Source organism: Carassius auratus, chromosome 14 (genome assembly GCF_003368295.1).
Source record: "Carassius auratus strain Wakin chromosome 14, ASM336829v1, whole genome shotgun sequence".
NCBI lineage: Eukaryota > Metazoa > Chordata > Actinopteri > Cypriniformes > Cyprinidae > Carassius > Carassius auratus.
Window position 1 is genome coordinate 4,393,532 of NC_039256.1, and position 16,318 is coordinate 4,409,849.

At 36.5% G+C, this 16,318-nt stretch overlaps 1 protein-coding gene across 1 annotated transcript; it reads left to right on the forward strand.

Annotated features, from left to right (window-relative positions):
- Positions 1–5,604: 5,604 nt before the first annotated feature.
- On the forward strand, positions 5,605–15,948 carry slc43a3b (solute carrier family 43 member 3b). Its single transcript, XM_026279638.1, has 13 exons — positions 5,605–5,743; positions 5,846–6,100; positions 6,188–6,317; positions 7,041–7,087; positions 7,179–7,255; positions 8,370–8,462; positions 8,554–8,693; positions 10,274–10,404; positions 11,443–11,586; positions 11,790–11,897; positions 12,915–13,101; positions 13,913–14,036; positions 14,755–15,948. Exons 2-13 carry the CDS (start codon positions 5,914–5,916, stop codon positions 14,872–14,874), a joined length of 1,488 nt encoding a protein of 495 aa, XP_026135423.1. The 5' UTR covers positions 5,605–5,743; positions 5,846–5,913; the 3' UTR covers positions 14,875–15,948.
- Positions 15,949–16,318: the final 370 nt, after the last annotated feature.

Sequence of the window (16,318 nt, forward strand, 5' to 3'; positions counted from 1 at the left end):
TTTGCTCATGAAGATCATTGGTGACTTGACTTAGTTCCTGAAGATCAACAGTGACTTGACTTAATTCCTGAAGATTAACAGTGACTTGACCTAGCTCATGAAGATCAACAGTGACTTGACTTTGCTCATGAAGATCTTTGGTGACTTGACTTTGCTCATGAAGATTGTTGGTCACTTGACTTGGCTCATGAAGATCAACTGTGACTTGACTTATTTCCTGAAGATCAACTGTGACTTGACTTGACTCAAGAAGTTTAACTGTGGTTTTACTTTACTCATGGGTGTTAATGGTGACTTGACCTGACTCTGGATGGTCAGCAGTAACTTGACCTAACTCTGGATGGTTAGCGGTGACCTGACTAGACTCTGGGAAATCAACAGGGACCTGGGGTGCGTTTCCCATACAACGAAACCATGGTACCTGTGTCGAAGATCCATCGTTCAAACTATGCTGGTTTGAGCTGTCATTCTTCTTCTTCTTCAATCTAATGGCTGACTGCAGCCATGAACACATACCGCCACCTACAGTAATTTGGTTTTATTTTCTCTTTTCTTCGCCTCGAATTACGCTTTTGAAATGATGTTACCTAGGAGTTGAGTAATAACAAATCATTAATTTGTTATTACGAGTGGCTGGAGGCATGACGTGTGGGCGGAGCTAAAGAATCACGAGCGCGAGTAGGCTTTTGCGTTGAGAGCATCTGGAAGTTGTGACATTACCGTGGGGAAAAAACCATCATCCAAAACAAACCATGGCTAACAGTCAGATTCAGCCGTATATTTATGATGCAGAATCAGATCCCGAGGCTGAAATTGAACAAGAGCAGCAGCAGCAACGACTACAGCAGGACATCTCTATGTAGTATGTATTGAAACTGTATATATTTGCTTAGTGGTTTTGGAAAATGACTACGTTCCACTTTATGTCGTCTTTTTTTTTTTTAAAGGTGTACATGTGGGAAGTGCAGTTTGATGCCAACATCGCATGTTGTTTACTTGATGTGCCTAACGCGCCGATCGTTAAGTTAACAACACAGAGATATTTGAAGCAGTTTTACTCACCGCCTGGGGTTCCAACACACGATCGTGACCTTTTTTCGTTGGGACTGCATCATCCTTAAGAAATAAACGATAAGCAAATCCGTCGTCAAACTGGGCCATGTTTGTAAAACAAGCATATTCGAAATGCAGGGAACAAACACAAACACTTGCACAACTCCGTTGATGCTCTGTAAAAATAAACTCCATCCACTGGTCCCTTATTGCTGTTTATTTTAATTTTTTGGTAATCTGTGCAGGGTTGTCTTGCCCTTGCAACCAAAAACAAACTTCTTTTGTGACATTTCGCTCTCTCGCTCTGGTCAGTGAATGTCTCTGCTCTGCACTACGGGCGCGCACGCTCTTCTGGGAGAAGTGCCCTTAGGACCCATATAAGGAAATCCCGCTCCATCTAACGTCACACAGACCCATACTCGAAAAAACTTTCCGAAACTTGTGACAAACCAAAAACTTAATTTTTTAAACTTTGTCCATGTTTAGCATGGGAATCCAACTCTTTAACAGTGTAAAAAACTCAGTATGCATGAAATAGCATTTCACCCCCCCTTTTGAAAAAAGATGGATTTTGAAAAACTGTGATGTACTGTTGTGGATTGCTTATTTTACTATATTTTTCATATTTATGTCTTCTTGCCATTTTTTTTGACGTGTTAATGAAAATGACACGAAAACCCCATTTTTCAAAGCATGAAATTGCAGTTCTTTTGGAGGAGTTGGAAAATAATAAAGTCCAGCAATTTTCAAAGCTGAAAAATAGCATTACAAATGCTGACAAAAATAAAATCTGGGCAGAAATCACAAAAAAATTAATGATGCTGGCTATGGAAATGAACAAAGAAGGCAGAAATAAGTGGAGGGACTTTCCAAGTGTGATAAAACGGAGGGCTGCGGCATGTAAGAGGGAAGCAAACACGATTGATGGGGTATCAGTTCAGTTCCTCCTGTCCCTACAGAGAAAGAGAAAGTTTTGGCCATCCTGGGGCCTGTTGCAATGCAAGGATCCATGGAGATATAGATACATGTGCATCAACCAGGCCTTTGCCTTTAAAGTTCAGGCCACCAACATCAGGCCCTCTCCACTCTGGCCCTTCAACATCAGGCCCTCTCCAGTCTGGCCCTTCAACATTAGGCCCTCTCCAGTCTGACCCTTCAACATCAGGCCCTCTCCAGTCTGGCCCTTCAACATCAGGCCCTCTCCAGTCTGACCCTTCAACATCAGGCCCTCTCCAGTCTGACCCTTCAACATCAGGCCCTCTCCAGTCTGGCCCTTCAACATCAGGCTTCACATCTTCAGAGGGCAATAAGAAGAAACAACGCTTTAAATTCAGTTGTTAGCTACACTGCATTATTATGCTGTTGGAAATTTATGGAGGTGGTGGGTGATGGCCTGATGGATGCATGATGGATGCACACATGACTCTTTTGTGTGGGCCACTTCTCCAGTTTACAGATGGTTGAAGAGGGTGCATAGCTTTGAGGATAGCTGGCTACTGGTAGACATGTCCTCTTCGCCCATACGTCCTGACACCTGTGCAGCATCCAGCCACCACTGCAGTTTAAACCATTTGTTTAATCTGACATAATTTCTGTTAAATATTTGGTTTATTTTGCCAATATGCATTAAATGAACACTTAAAAACATAAAAAAAAAACTTTTGCAAACAGTTGATATACTGTCTCTCTCTCTCCATATATGTATTCACACATATTCTAATTCTGTAAAAACATAAAAATCACTCACTTATTTATATATTTTTGTTACTTTATTTAGGTTAATTCATTTAAAATTAATTAAATTAAAAAAAAAATTACTATAAAAATACTGTGATTTGAGTGTTATCATTTAATATAAGTTAAAACCTCTAACACACTGTTTTACCAATATAGTTATATGAGACATATGTCTTTTGGAATGTTTTTACAAAGATAACTCACTTGACAAACTTACCGTTTTTTTTCCGCACAAATGAAACGATGGCTGTGTTCTAATCGGCAAGATTAATGCTTTCATAGGGCACTTCTAAGGGAGAATAATCGCGAGGGCCACCCTGCTATAAAATTTCAAACTGAATTTGTAATAATAATAAAAAGCCGAATTATGTAATAAACTTAAACAACAACTTTAAGTCTTTTAAATCACTCAAAGTGGATGGTGAAATCTTCTAAAGTAATAGGGCATAGGGTCGATAACTCTGACTAGAGCACAGCCCAGGTGCGGCACAATCAATGACGTCGACAGCAAACTAACAACGAACTATGCCTCTAACCACAGGTTACAGCTGTCGTTCTAATGACACAAGTTTGTGATGCAGTTTGCGAATGTTCGTTTGAACTATGGTTTTGGGAAACACCGAATCGTTGAACTACATTGATAACAATGGAACTTGCGACCATAGTTGGCTAACGATGCTTTTTGGGAAATGCACCCCTGATGAACGGGGACCTGACTTGACTCTGGAAAGTCGACGGGGACCTGACTTGACTCTGGAAAGTTGACGGGGACCTGACTTGACTCTGGAAGGTCGAAGGGGACCTGACTTAACTCTGGAAGGTCAACTGCGGCAGCCATCTTGTGCAGTGGCGCTGGGCTTGCGGGAATCTTGTGCATCAATGCTAGGATGGCGGCCATCTTGTGCAGCGGTGCTGGGCTTGCGGAAATCTTGTGCATCGATGTGGGATGGCGGCCATCTTGTGCAGCGGCGCTGGACTGGTGGCCACGACAGGTGGAGTCTCAGGGGCGGCGGCCATTTTGTGCAGTGGCGCTGGGCTAGCGGCCATCTTGTGCATCTTGTCATCCACAACACCTACAGTAAATGCAGAGCCACTTTTTTGAAGTGCCAGATCTATATACATTTCAAGTGTCCAATGACGTTTGTGAAAAGGCATGAGTGAGCCGAGTGGCTCAAATAGGCCACTACGAAAAAATATCATCAGACATATCTCATCCATGATAGATAAATGGGCCAACTCAACAAAGTCCCTCACATAATCCTCGATGGGCCAAATTCCTTGACGTAGACTCATAATTTGACCTACTGGGTTCATGATTGACCTGGATGTATCCATTAAAGCAGCTGGATCCTGGTTTGGCAAAATCTTCTGTTATGAAGAGAGTCAGAGGCGTTCGGATCCAAATGCAGTATTTATTTAGAGAATGGTCAGACAGGCAGAAATTCATAATGGTGTCAGGTGTGTCAGGGATAACCAGAATCGAAACCAGAAACAAGCGGAGATTGGGGCAGGCAGCAGAGAAATCAGAGTCGAATACACACTCCAAAGGTCAAACATGTTATAGGTTCTTTATGGAACCATTTAGAATAAAAAAAAAGAAAACTTTTTTTTTATGGCATCGTGAAGCACCTATATTTTTAAGAGTGTAGGTAAGTAAACAAATAAATAAAATAAAAATATATATTATATTTTCCTGCCTAGAATAAAAGGGTCAATGACTTGGTTAATTTTGTCCAAGACTATAATCAAAATGCAATTTATACAAACAATTACTTATAATGCATTTATTTATTACAATATACATAATACAATTATGTATAATGCATATATAATGAGTAATTTTTTTTATTTCTGGACATAAATTCAAAAATATATCAGGATGATACAACTAAAAAGCACACAATTAAAATAGACCCTTTTCCAAAAATGTTGATCTGTATGTATGTCTAAATGACTTTTCATTAAATTTAAACTTTGGTAAAAAGCCATTTGAAATCAACAAGAATTGAAGACATCTTTTAAAATAGACCTTTCTTGAATCATGGGCCTCACATTTCTGAGGACTTTGACGTAGATGGTCACACAAAAGAGGAAATCTTTTGGTGGTCTTGTGATAAGAACTGTGAAAGTGCAATTAGAATCTCATTATAAACTATGTTGCATCACTCAACTGGAAGGGAAGCACAGAAATAGTGTGTCTTGTGCCAATCACACATTTAACTTCTGCTGTTCTTTTTATTTTAAGTTTGAAAATAACAGAACCACCACAAATCACAAGGTCAGCAGTCATGATTCATTGTGCTGAATGACAATGGACAAGCTTGTATTTGGGTGTGGACCAGTGCATTTCTTATTTGACTACAAAACCGCAAAATGTTGCCCATACAGACAATCTTGCTTTGTGGCATTTTTGCTCAAAGCTGCCTATCTCACGCTTTAATGTGGAATGTATGTTTGAGGAGTCACAAACCAGGCACAAACCAGTATTTCAGAGCTTATCAGGTCCCTCAGTAGTTCATTCACTTGTTCCTCTCAAAATCAGTTTAACTGTAAAAAGGTTAAAGGGGGTATACAGTGGCACACCGATTCCCAGAACCAACTTCAATTTATACACAGAAAAATGTGTTTTCAAATTATATTTATTAACAATTTTAGTTTGAAATTTTATAAGAATCGATAGGGATCTTGTTAAATCACAGGGTTTGATGCAGAATTCAACAAGCTTCTGTTTAAAAAACAACAACAACAACAAACTGCTCTGTTATTGAGATCTGTGCTGGATTGAATGCTTACAAACATCTGCTGCTGAGAGTGTCCTAGAAGGAAATAAGAGGAGGGATTTGTAAAAATGGGAGGGAAAAGAAACACAGAGGTCCATATAAAGAGACAGCAAGTGAGAGGGAGGGATAAGTGAATGTCTGTACACTTTGTTGAAGGAGTTGAAGATTCAGGGGTAAGTGTGCATCTGCATAAACGTGTCTTGCTGTAGCTCATTTGAAATTTTTGAGGTTTTCTTAACAAAGCTGAACTAACTACATTTTTTATTATTTTCAAGGACACTGGAGAAACTCCAAAACTGTTTGGAAAGAGGGCAGAGGAGTACAGCAGAGAGAAAGAAGCAAGATGTTTTGTTGTCGAGGAGGCGGGTTTAGGGTACGGTCCTGGTTTACTCTGATATCTGGGTTAGTGGAGTGTTTGGGGTTTGCAGGGGCTGTTTTCGGCTGGGCATCATTGGTTTTTGTCCTCAAGACTGAAGGCTACTTCAGGAGTTTATGTGTGAATGTCACAATAAATGGAACTGCTGTTGAAGGTCAGTTGAAAATACAAACATATGCATTGTGCATGCATGTCTAGCTGTGGAAACTGTGTAGTACATTTAACATTTGCTGTGTGTTAGATTGCAGTAGACAAGATGAGCAGCTCTCACTCATCTTCACCGTCGCATCCTTCATGAACAACTTCCTCACGCTGCCAAATGGCTTCCTGTTTGACCATTTTGGTACTACAGTTGCCAGGCTACTGGGAATGTAAGTCAGATTTGCATGTGTATCTGTCTTGCTAAAGATGCCTGTCCTACATACCAATATCACAACCACACAAAAAGGTAATACTATGATATTCTTTGAAGTACCCCAGCATATCTTGTGGCACACAAATATGGTAATCAGTCAATACTAGGGTATTACCACCTGATGCCATCATATTGCTGTTGTATTTTTGCAAGGGATGTGTTCTTCTATCCTTTTATTTTAACGGGTCATTTTAGTGTTTATATAAACACTATAACTGTATTCACAAAATGTCTATATTTTGAGTGTAGTGATGGTTAAAGGCTGTTATAAGACTGTTTACTCTCCTGTTATCCATTTGTTCCTTAAAAGCAATTAGGAGGGATCTGTATTAAATTAGACTTGTATTTCTGCTGTGTGAAAAATTAGACAGATTGCATGGGAACAGAGGGGTTTATATTTGAACTATATGTGATTGTATATGTTGAATTATATGTGTCCAATAGAGACCAACCTCTTTGAAAGCATATATCCACACAGCACATAAATCTCTTTTATTTCGAAAGACTAGTTTAATTCATCCTTGCTGAATACAAGTGATAATGTCTTACTGATCCCAAAATTTTGAAAGGCATTTTATGCACATGTTTTGAGACAGGAGGGCAGAGAAAACGTCAAGTAGGCTCTGTCACCTGTTTATTTAACCACTCTCATATTCTCATGTTATGGTTTATTTTACAGATCAGTTTACACTGCAGGAATGTTGTTAATAGCCTTTTCCAGTCCTGGTAAATAGAGTTTTTTTTATCTTTATTTGACCTTTGGTATATTGATACATTTCGGTTTGTTTATAGTCATAGCCGATTTTCACTCCTGCAGTGAACTCCGTCCTCCTCTTCCCTGCTCTGTCCTTCATTGCTGTGGGAGGAATTCTGTTCTTGGTGACCAACATACAGGTACTGAATATGTTTCATCATGCAGTGAGGCTTCAAACCCAATGTGAAACATAGTATCAAATGCATGAGCTGCCTAAAAAAAAGTCACTGGATTTTCTCAGGATATGAGGTTGCTTTCTTTGAATTGATAACGTGTGAATAAACAGTTTCCAAATTTGACACTCAGAGGCTGGCTTTCAAATCACAGCTTACAACCTCATTCACTATTCCCTACATGAGTTTACTAATTTAGTCCACCTGACAGAGAGAATGAGTAAATTCAGAAACTGATGAACACCTGCTATTAGCGAGCAGATTCACTGATGGAAAAAGAAACAAGAAAAACACAAGAACAACTGAGTTCCGCATTTAACAACTCAACAAACAACTTGACCAGCTTTATGCAATACTAACCAGACTGAATTTATTTCTGTCTGATGTCTACAGATGTCTTCTTTTTTTGAGAGAGAAATTTCATCAAACATCTACCATGAAGGATGTTTTGCTACTTATGTTCTTTGTGTCTAAGAAACATGAATGGAAGGCTATGAATTTTGGACTTGTTTAAATGTTAATTTCTGTGATTTGCTATCAAGCTTACAGTACAATGGATAACAGTCACAAATCTTAAATGTATGCATACTTTGCTAGAAGGGTTAAAGCATTATATCTGTTCCAAATCACTAAATCAAATGAGTATCGAAATAATCTGAAAGGGAAATAATCAGATCATAATTATATGGGACCCTAAACATAAAAATAGAAAAGGTAGTACTTTTTATAACAAAATATATTTTTGTTGCAAATGGAACTTGCATTACTTGTAATGCGTTACCCCAAACCCTGTCTGTTTCTGACCTTTGAAATGAAATGTAATGTTTTAGGAAATGTTTGTAAAGTACCTTTGTTATGTTTGGCTAACCTTTTCTTATGTGAAGTGAGTATGAAGGCACATGGTGTTGCTGTTGTGTCCAATACAGATAAACATATTTGTAAAGCATATGTCCACACAGAACATAAATCTCTTTAATTAACTTTTTATTTTTTTCCATTATATGAACCCTTTAATAATTAAATATCCTCTTATTGGATGTTTTGTGTATTATTAAGCAGAAATCTCCTCTGCTGTCTTTAGGTGGGGAATCTCTTTGGCACTCACCGTTCCACTATAATCACACTGTATAATGGAGCCTTTGACTCTTCCTCTGCAGTTTTCCTCATCATCAAGGTAAGAGGCAAATAAAACATCTCACACTGGAGAGAAAGATAAGATTGTTGGTGAAATCTTGAATTATGATGGTCACATCTATCTCTTTCAGTTGCTGTATGAGGATGGAGTCTCTCTGCAAGGGTCTTTCCTCTTCTTGGCCTGCTGCAGTGTCATTCATCTGTTCCGGACATTTGTGCTGATGCCGCGTAAACATATCCCATACCCGCTTCCGGAGAACTACACCTATGGGTAAACAACACAATCAACACCTTTTTTTTTTGGGGGGGGGGGGGTATTAGATGCAAACAATATGAAACTTTGCCTGCAGGAAAACAACAAACAACAAGATAAGTAGTCAGAGTTTTGTTTCATATTATTTTATTATTTAATTATATTACATTTAGTCATTTAGCAGATGCTTTTATCCAAAGCAACTTACAAATGAGGACAATGGAAGCAATACAAATCAACAAAAGAGCAACGATATGCAAGTGCTATAAGAAGTCTCAGTTAGCTTAAAACCACATCAACTCTGTGGACCTACTGGTGGGTCCAATATTGCATATGCCTAATTCTCAAAAAAATCCAAATAACAGCTGAAGTGGTTAATGAAGTACATATAGCAAGGTTTTTTTAATTATATAAAAAAATAAAAGAAAACATTTAGAATAGAAAAAGAATATAGTAAGCCAGTGTTAGAGGCCTTCTTCTTTTTTTTTTTGCTTTTTTTTTTTTTTTGCTTTTGTTAATTGTATAATAAAAGATCCAGTGGTGGTTTTATAGGCAAACATCAATGCTTTGAATTTTATGCTAGCAGCTATTGGTAGACAGTGTAAACTGATAAACAGAGGTGTTAAGTGCATTATTTTCGTCTCATTAAAAATGTATCTTGCTGCCATGTTCTGGATTAAGTTTGATAGAACTCTCTGGAAGACCTGCCAAGAAAGCATTGCAATAGTCCAGCCTGGATAGAACAATACCTTGAACAAAGAGTTGTGGAGCATGTTCCGAAAGAAAGGTCCTGATCTTCTTGATGTTTAATAAAGCAAATCAGCGGGGCCAGGCAGTTTTAACAATGTGGTCTGAGAAAGTCAACTGATCATCAATCACAAATCACAATCTCTGTCGCCTCTGGCTTGCTTAGTTGAGGACACTTAATATCCGGTGATATTGTCAACTTGATTGCACAGATACAATTTAAACTTAACTGAGCTGGATGATGACATCACTGAATTTAATGATGAGCTGCCTTTAACTGAAGTTGAGTGTTTACTATTGTCATTTTGCGTTATTGACACACTATTTTCCTATTTAATACTGTAAAGTGCTTTGACACAATCTTTATTGTTAAAACCACTATTTAAACAAAGGTGACTTGACTTGAACCATGTCAAAACATTAATCAGTGGAGAGATACAGCAAGATAAGTACTGAAGATTTGAAATCTGTTCTTGCCAGTCGTAGGGTTTTGACAACTGAGAGCAAGGCAGTCTTGGTTAAATGTCCACTTCTGAAACCAGACTGGTTGCTCTTGAGGAGGTTTTTCTGTATGGGAAAGGCAGATTCTTGGTTGAAAACCGCTCGTTCAAATGTTTTTGCAATGAAATGAAGAAGGGTATGAATGTATAATATTAAATATTTATTAATAATATTTACCAATTGCTTTTTCTCCTGTCTTTTTTTTTTTTGTAAGGTGAAATACCTACTTCAGAATAATGATATTCAGAATGCTTGTTCTTCACAGATTGACTATATGCTTCACTGTCTATACTGGATACGTTTCCTCTAACAATGCTTTGCCCATGTCTGTTTCTTATTAAATGTGGTAGGATGAATTGTGGTAGGACTCAGGATTATGCAGTTGCAAATGTCGAAGAGAAAAACATCCAAAAATCCCAGGCTGAGGAGGAAATGCCATTTAAAGAGACTTCTCCTCAAGGCCAAAACACAGTCAAAATGGGTAAGAACATTTTCAATACTTAACAGCGGTGTGTCTACTATATGCATTTGCAGTATTTAGATGACTGTCAGAATAGCTCACACGTTTTTAAGCAAAAAAACTAACAAACAACCTCCCCCCCCCATTAAACTACAATGTAACATTTACTGTAAAAAAAAAAGAAAAAAAAAAAGGCCTGTGTTTTGTTTTGTTTTTTAAACAGGAAAAAAATGTAATACAGTCAAAAAATATTAATTTATTTACTCTTAGTTACATTATCATATATGGTGAATAACTGTAAATGCTTAAGATCATATTATATGCAGTTTTACTGTAAAATACTTTTAAATGTATGGTTAGCGCAAGTACTGTACATCTGTTGTAGGGGAATGTACAGTTAAAACCCAAGAACCAGATATGATGAATGAAGACCAGGAGTCAGAGATGCGTTCAATTAAAGTAAATGATTCAAACATATCTTCTGACAACTATTTTGGTGATCAGAGGTCAGACTTGATACATCTCTCCAAAGATGTATATCTGATATGCTGGACATTGGCAGTTGAACGTTCGTCCTGGGACTATCTGAGCTTCTCCCTGTACAGACAGATACTAACACACATACGCAGAAAACTTATCAGAACTTCAAGGCCGCTTAGCCCTAGCTAGAATTTCATCAGTATGGTTCTTTACACACACAGTAAGAAGTCATCATCTTAGAGAGGGTATAGCTGGATTCTTTAATATCTCATAAGCGCACATAAGGTTACACATTTCACTCTTGCCATAACTTGATTAATAGGCAAACAAGAAATAATGTAATAATATTATTAATATCAATTTGAAGGATATGGCAACTCGGCATCCACTCCTTCACTATGAATAACCATAGAATTTATGGTGGAAAATAATAAAAAAGACATTCCTAGTAACTGCTTTCTCTGCTATTCTCATTAAGCCCTTGCATTATGTGTTCCTTCCCCTTTTACTTTTACTAATACTTTATTGTGAAATATATCATATGAAGTGTATCAACATGAATGTATATGTTTTTGTCAGAGCGTAGTTTCAAGAGCTGTTTGCGTTCCTGGTTCTTCTTCTGGCATCTGCTGTGGCTTTCAGTGATGCAGTTGAGACACTATTTGTTCATCGGGACCTTAAACCCGATGCTGAATCATCTGGCTGCTGGAGACCCAGGCCTTGGTATACACACGCATACCACACAGACACACAGTCTCTTTATCTTCATGTCCAGCTATTTATGGGCAGGTGAAGCCATGCCTTTGAGCAGTATGAATAGATATAGACATACCAACAGGCTCAGACTGTGTCATGTGTGTAAACTCATGAGCTTGAGTTTTTATCATTTTCTCAGTTGTAAACAGTCCTGTTGTTTTTGCTAACAGTCAGTAGATACACAAATGCGTTTGCATTTACTCAGCTGTGTGGGATACTGTGTGCTCCCTGGAATGGCCTTATCATGGACCGCCAAAAAGGAAAGCAACGAGAACCAGGTCAACACATAAATGCACACATTTCCTTAGGGTCATATGATGAAAAATCTAATTTTCTTTGTTTGTTTTGGTAGTATTCAGTATTCATTATATGAAAAAATGAGAAAACTCACTCCATAGACCAGGGTTCCTCAAATCTGGACCTCGAGATCCACTTTCCTGCAGAGTTTAGATCTATTCTAATCAATGCCAATCAATGTCTTTTGGATCATCAATCCCAATGATTGAAAATCGCAGGCAGGTGACTTTAATCAGGGTTGGAGTTAAACTCTCCAGCTCATTGGACCTCCAGGGCAAGATCTGAGGAAGGGGGCCCTAGACCAAAAACAGCATTTATTAAATTCCTGACAGAAATGTAGAAAACTGAGCTGCTGATCTGAATCACCTTATGAGATTGTCTGGGCCATAGTCATCAAGCATGGCATTAGCATTATCATCATCATCATTCATTATTTATTTATTATTATTTATTAATTAATTAATTAATTACATTTTTTTTTTGTTAGGTCCAGATTTATCTGCAGTTGGTGTACTTTGTAAAAATGCTGAATATCCATTTATGAAACAGACAAACAGTATCTGTTATAGGCTATTATCTGCTAAAATGCGGATTTGTTGCACAACAACTGTTACGCATACTAGATTGGAGAGGCATTAGTAGATTTGATTTGATTTAATAATTTATTTACAGAAGAACTATTTAAAATGTATTAAATAGCAACATTGTATTCATATTAACTACTGGGTTTAAAATATTATTTAATAATTAGTAAAATTAAATTATTATTTAATTAATAGTAAAATCATTTCCCCACACCGTGTATAATTTAAGAGAAAAATGATTTTTTTTAAAGTAAGTAATAAGTAATTTAAAATAATATATACCATATATATATAAACTACTTCAAAATTGCTTTAGGTCAATGATAACATAAAAGCCTTTTTTTATGTCTACTAAAATCACACTTATTTTTCTGAGAGTGTAAAATTTAATTTGTAAAATACTGTGCTATACAGGACAAAGTGAACGAGAAGCAGACTTGAAGCCAGCCATATTGTCTCTGTCGCTGACGGCGCTGCAGTGTGTGCTGTTTTCAGTGTGTGCCGCTACCCCTATCCTTCCTCTGCAGTACCTCACCTTCATCTTGCAAGTCCTCAACAGATCTTTCCTCTATGGAGGAAATGCTGCTTTCATCAGTGTGGCGTGAGTCATCACAGGCCCATAAGAACTTAGATAGTCCACCCAAACACTGTATAAAAACAACCTGTACAAACCTGTATGACAGTTTTAAGAAATTAAATGAGTTGGCATTAGGGTAAATAACAACAGATAGATGTATATTACTCTTGTGAAAATGAAATACATTTTAGCATACTTTTAAAAAAATACATTAAAATAATATACTTAAGTGTGAACAGAATTTAATGTGTGCAGACACTTAAATGCATGTTATTTACAATTTATAGTACTAAATAGTTTAAAATTATATTAAATGCAGTTATATGGACTGACACACTTAAGTAGGACTTAAAGTATATCTACTTTAAGTATGTAATGTTATTATTACTTATATTGTCATTAAAGTAAAATATTTGTATTTGTAACAATATATTTGTAATTTAACATTAGTAACAATGAAGTTGCAATTGAATTCATTTCAGATATATTCACTTTAACTGTAATATCAAATAACACACTACATGTAAAAATTATTATCAAGTACTGTGTGTTAGTATGTTGGTCAACACGTCAACAAATGAAAGTGTACTTCTTCGAAGCATGACAAAAGGGTATTGAGTATTGAAATTATTTAAAATGTACTTTATACTAAACATTTAAGTGGACATTATTAAAAAGCTCATTTTGTCTTAAGATCCAGTCATGACAGTGTATTCTCTAAGTACACTTAAATGGCATTTTATCTAATCAATATTAGATTATCTGTGAGTTACAGATATTAGTAATTAATGTATAATTGCGAATATGTTTCTGATTTAGTTTTTTGTTTTTTCAGGTTTCCATCTGAACACTTCGGAAAGCTATTTGGAATGGTGATGGCTCTCTCAGCTGTCTTCTCACTGCTCCAGTATCCCTGCTTTACCCTCATTAAAGGACCACTGGGTGGAGACCCTTTTTATGTAAGCTTCTTAATGCATTTATCTTTCCCAAATGTACATGCATTTTGTAATAAGGTGAGGTCGCATTAGCAAATTTCAATGGTGTAGCGATATATGAGTTCACGCAGAAGTCAGGTTCAACTCAGAAAATCCAGAATCTTTCGCTTTCACATGAAATTATTGATTATGTTGATTTATATTTAAATTACATGATTTTTCCTGTGAAACTTTACAGAAATGTGACCACAACTTTAGATTAAAATAAACATACAGTGTGTGAGCAAATTACCCAACTGTATTATAACCTTCCAGTGGAGATCAGGTTTTAACTTTCATAGTGTGTGATTATAACAGATGTGTACATTCACTGTGGTTTATTGGTTTGTTTTATATTATTATTTATTTAACTTTGTCATTCCTTGGAACTTCCTTGGAGTCTGACAAACAACTCACATTTTTATGTTTCTTAAAACGGTTTGAGTCAGCTACAGAATAAGAAACAACTGTTTATCTTTTGAAATCCTCTAGTCCTAAGCAAAGAAAGGCATTTGTTTGACAGAGAAAGATTCAGCATATTTGTCATTTTTCTGAGGTTTGAAATGGTTATGTTCTGTTCACACACCCATCAAGAAAAAAAAAAAAAAAAACTAAATAACAGTTTATTTAAAGAATTTCTGACATTTAAAAAGCCCCTGTTTAGAGCAAGTGTTGGTTGAACTGTAATAATTGGTTTCTCTAGGTGAACATCGGGCTGACCGTTCTAAGTCTCCTGGCCTTCATCAACCCTCTTTATGTGTACCTGCACTGTCGGCGTCAAGCAGCCCAGCGAGCAAGTGCCAACAAAAGTGCCTCTTCATAAGCCCTCTAGGCAAAGGGAATATAAATCTGACCTATGACTTTTAAAACTGGTTTCTATTTCTTATTAGTTTTTCTTTACAAAACTACACAAAAATGTATAGTGAAAAGAAATATTTTACTAACCTTTCAGTGCCCTGTTTTGCAGAGGTTGACTCTTGACCCTGTGATGGTATGTGGTGTGTTATCTCTGCTGATCATAGAAGGAAATTGACCGCTTCCCCACCCTCTTTGCTATTTTTTTATGCACGTTAGTTACTGGATCTTGCAAAAAGGAGCAAGCTTTGTGACCATGAACATTACACTAAGAAAATATCAGATGAAAAATGGGGAAGGCACTGGTTATCTTCCACTATCCAGTGTACAACTGTTGAATAGAAAACATGTTTTGTTGCAAATAATCATAATAATAATATATTATAACTTTGCAACAAAAACATGTTTTCTCTTATATATGTATAATATATTATACATTTTACATGCTCATTGGTTGAAGTAGCCCTCTGCTGGACACTGTGTGAAACACATCCTCCTCGGTGCTTCTAATGAAGTAGCTATTATTTAGTCTGCTCACTGTAAGATCTCTTTTACAAAATATATCAGTATTACTTCAAATAAAGGGAATTTTTTATAAGACGTTAAGTGAAATTGACTGAATTTGTTACTGTTGTAATGTTTGTCCCTAACTTCTACAAATCTTGTCAGAACATGTAAACTTCCTGAAACATTCCTTTGAGTTCTTAAGGTGCCATTTACCATCATGACGTTATTGTCCTGCAACTTCAGTATGATTAGTCACATGTCATTTATGAAACAGTACCTGTGTTAATAAGTAAATAAATAAACAAACGCACTTGGACAATGGTTCTATGTAAAGAGCCTGTTACATGTTGCCAAAAAGTGAAGAAAGTTACAAATTAGTAGTCCAGACCATGGCATTAAAAGCTTTGTGAATCAAAACTTGTTATATTTGTTACAGATGTAAGACATTTACCTAAGGGGCACCAGCAGATGGCGCACAAGGTGGTGTTTTTGTACAGTATTAAACTTTGCACCCAAATACACATGCTAAATAAACTAAAAAAAATAAATAATAATAATGTTGTGCATCTTTTCTTTTATTGTTTTTTAACAATATATAACTAAACTTTAACTAGCTCTCCAGGCTAGGCTTGGTAAGGCTGCCCAGTGAGTCCCAGCTGCCTAATTGAGAACCACTGGCTACTTGAAAATAATTTACATAAACAGCTACAGTGAAGTACAGCATACAGTATAGATTTGCTCTGAGTTGAACCCAAAACCCACTTTTTTTGTTCTTTAAAGAATCCTGAAAAACAAACAATATAACAGTTTCAACAAAAATATTAAGCAGCACTAATGTTCTCTAAATTGATTATAATAAATGTTTCTTAAGCACCAAATCAGCATATTAGATTGATTTTTGAAAG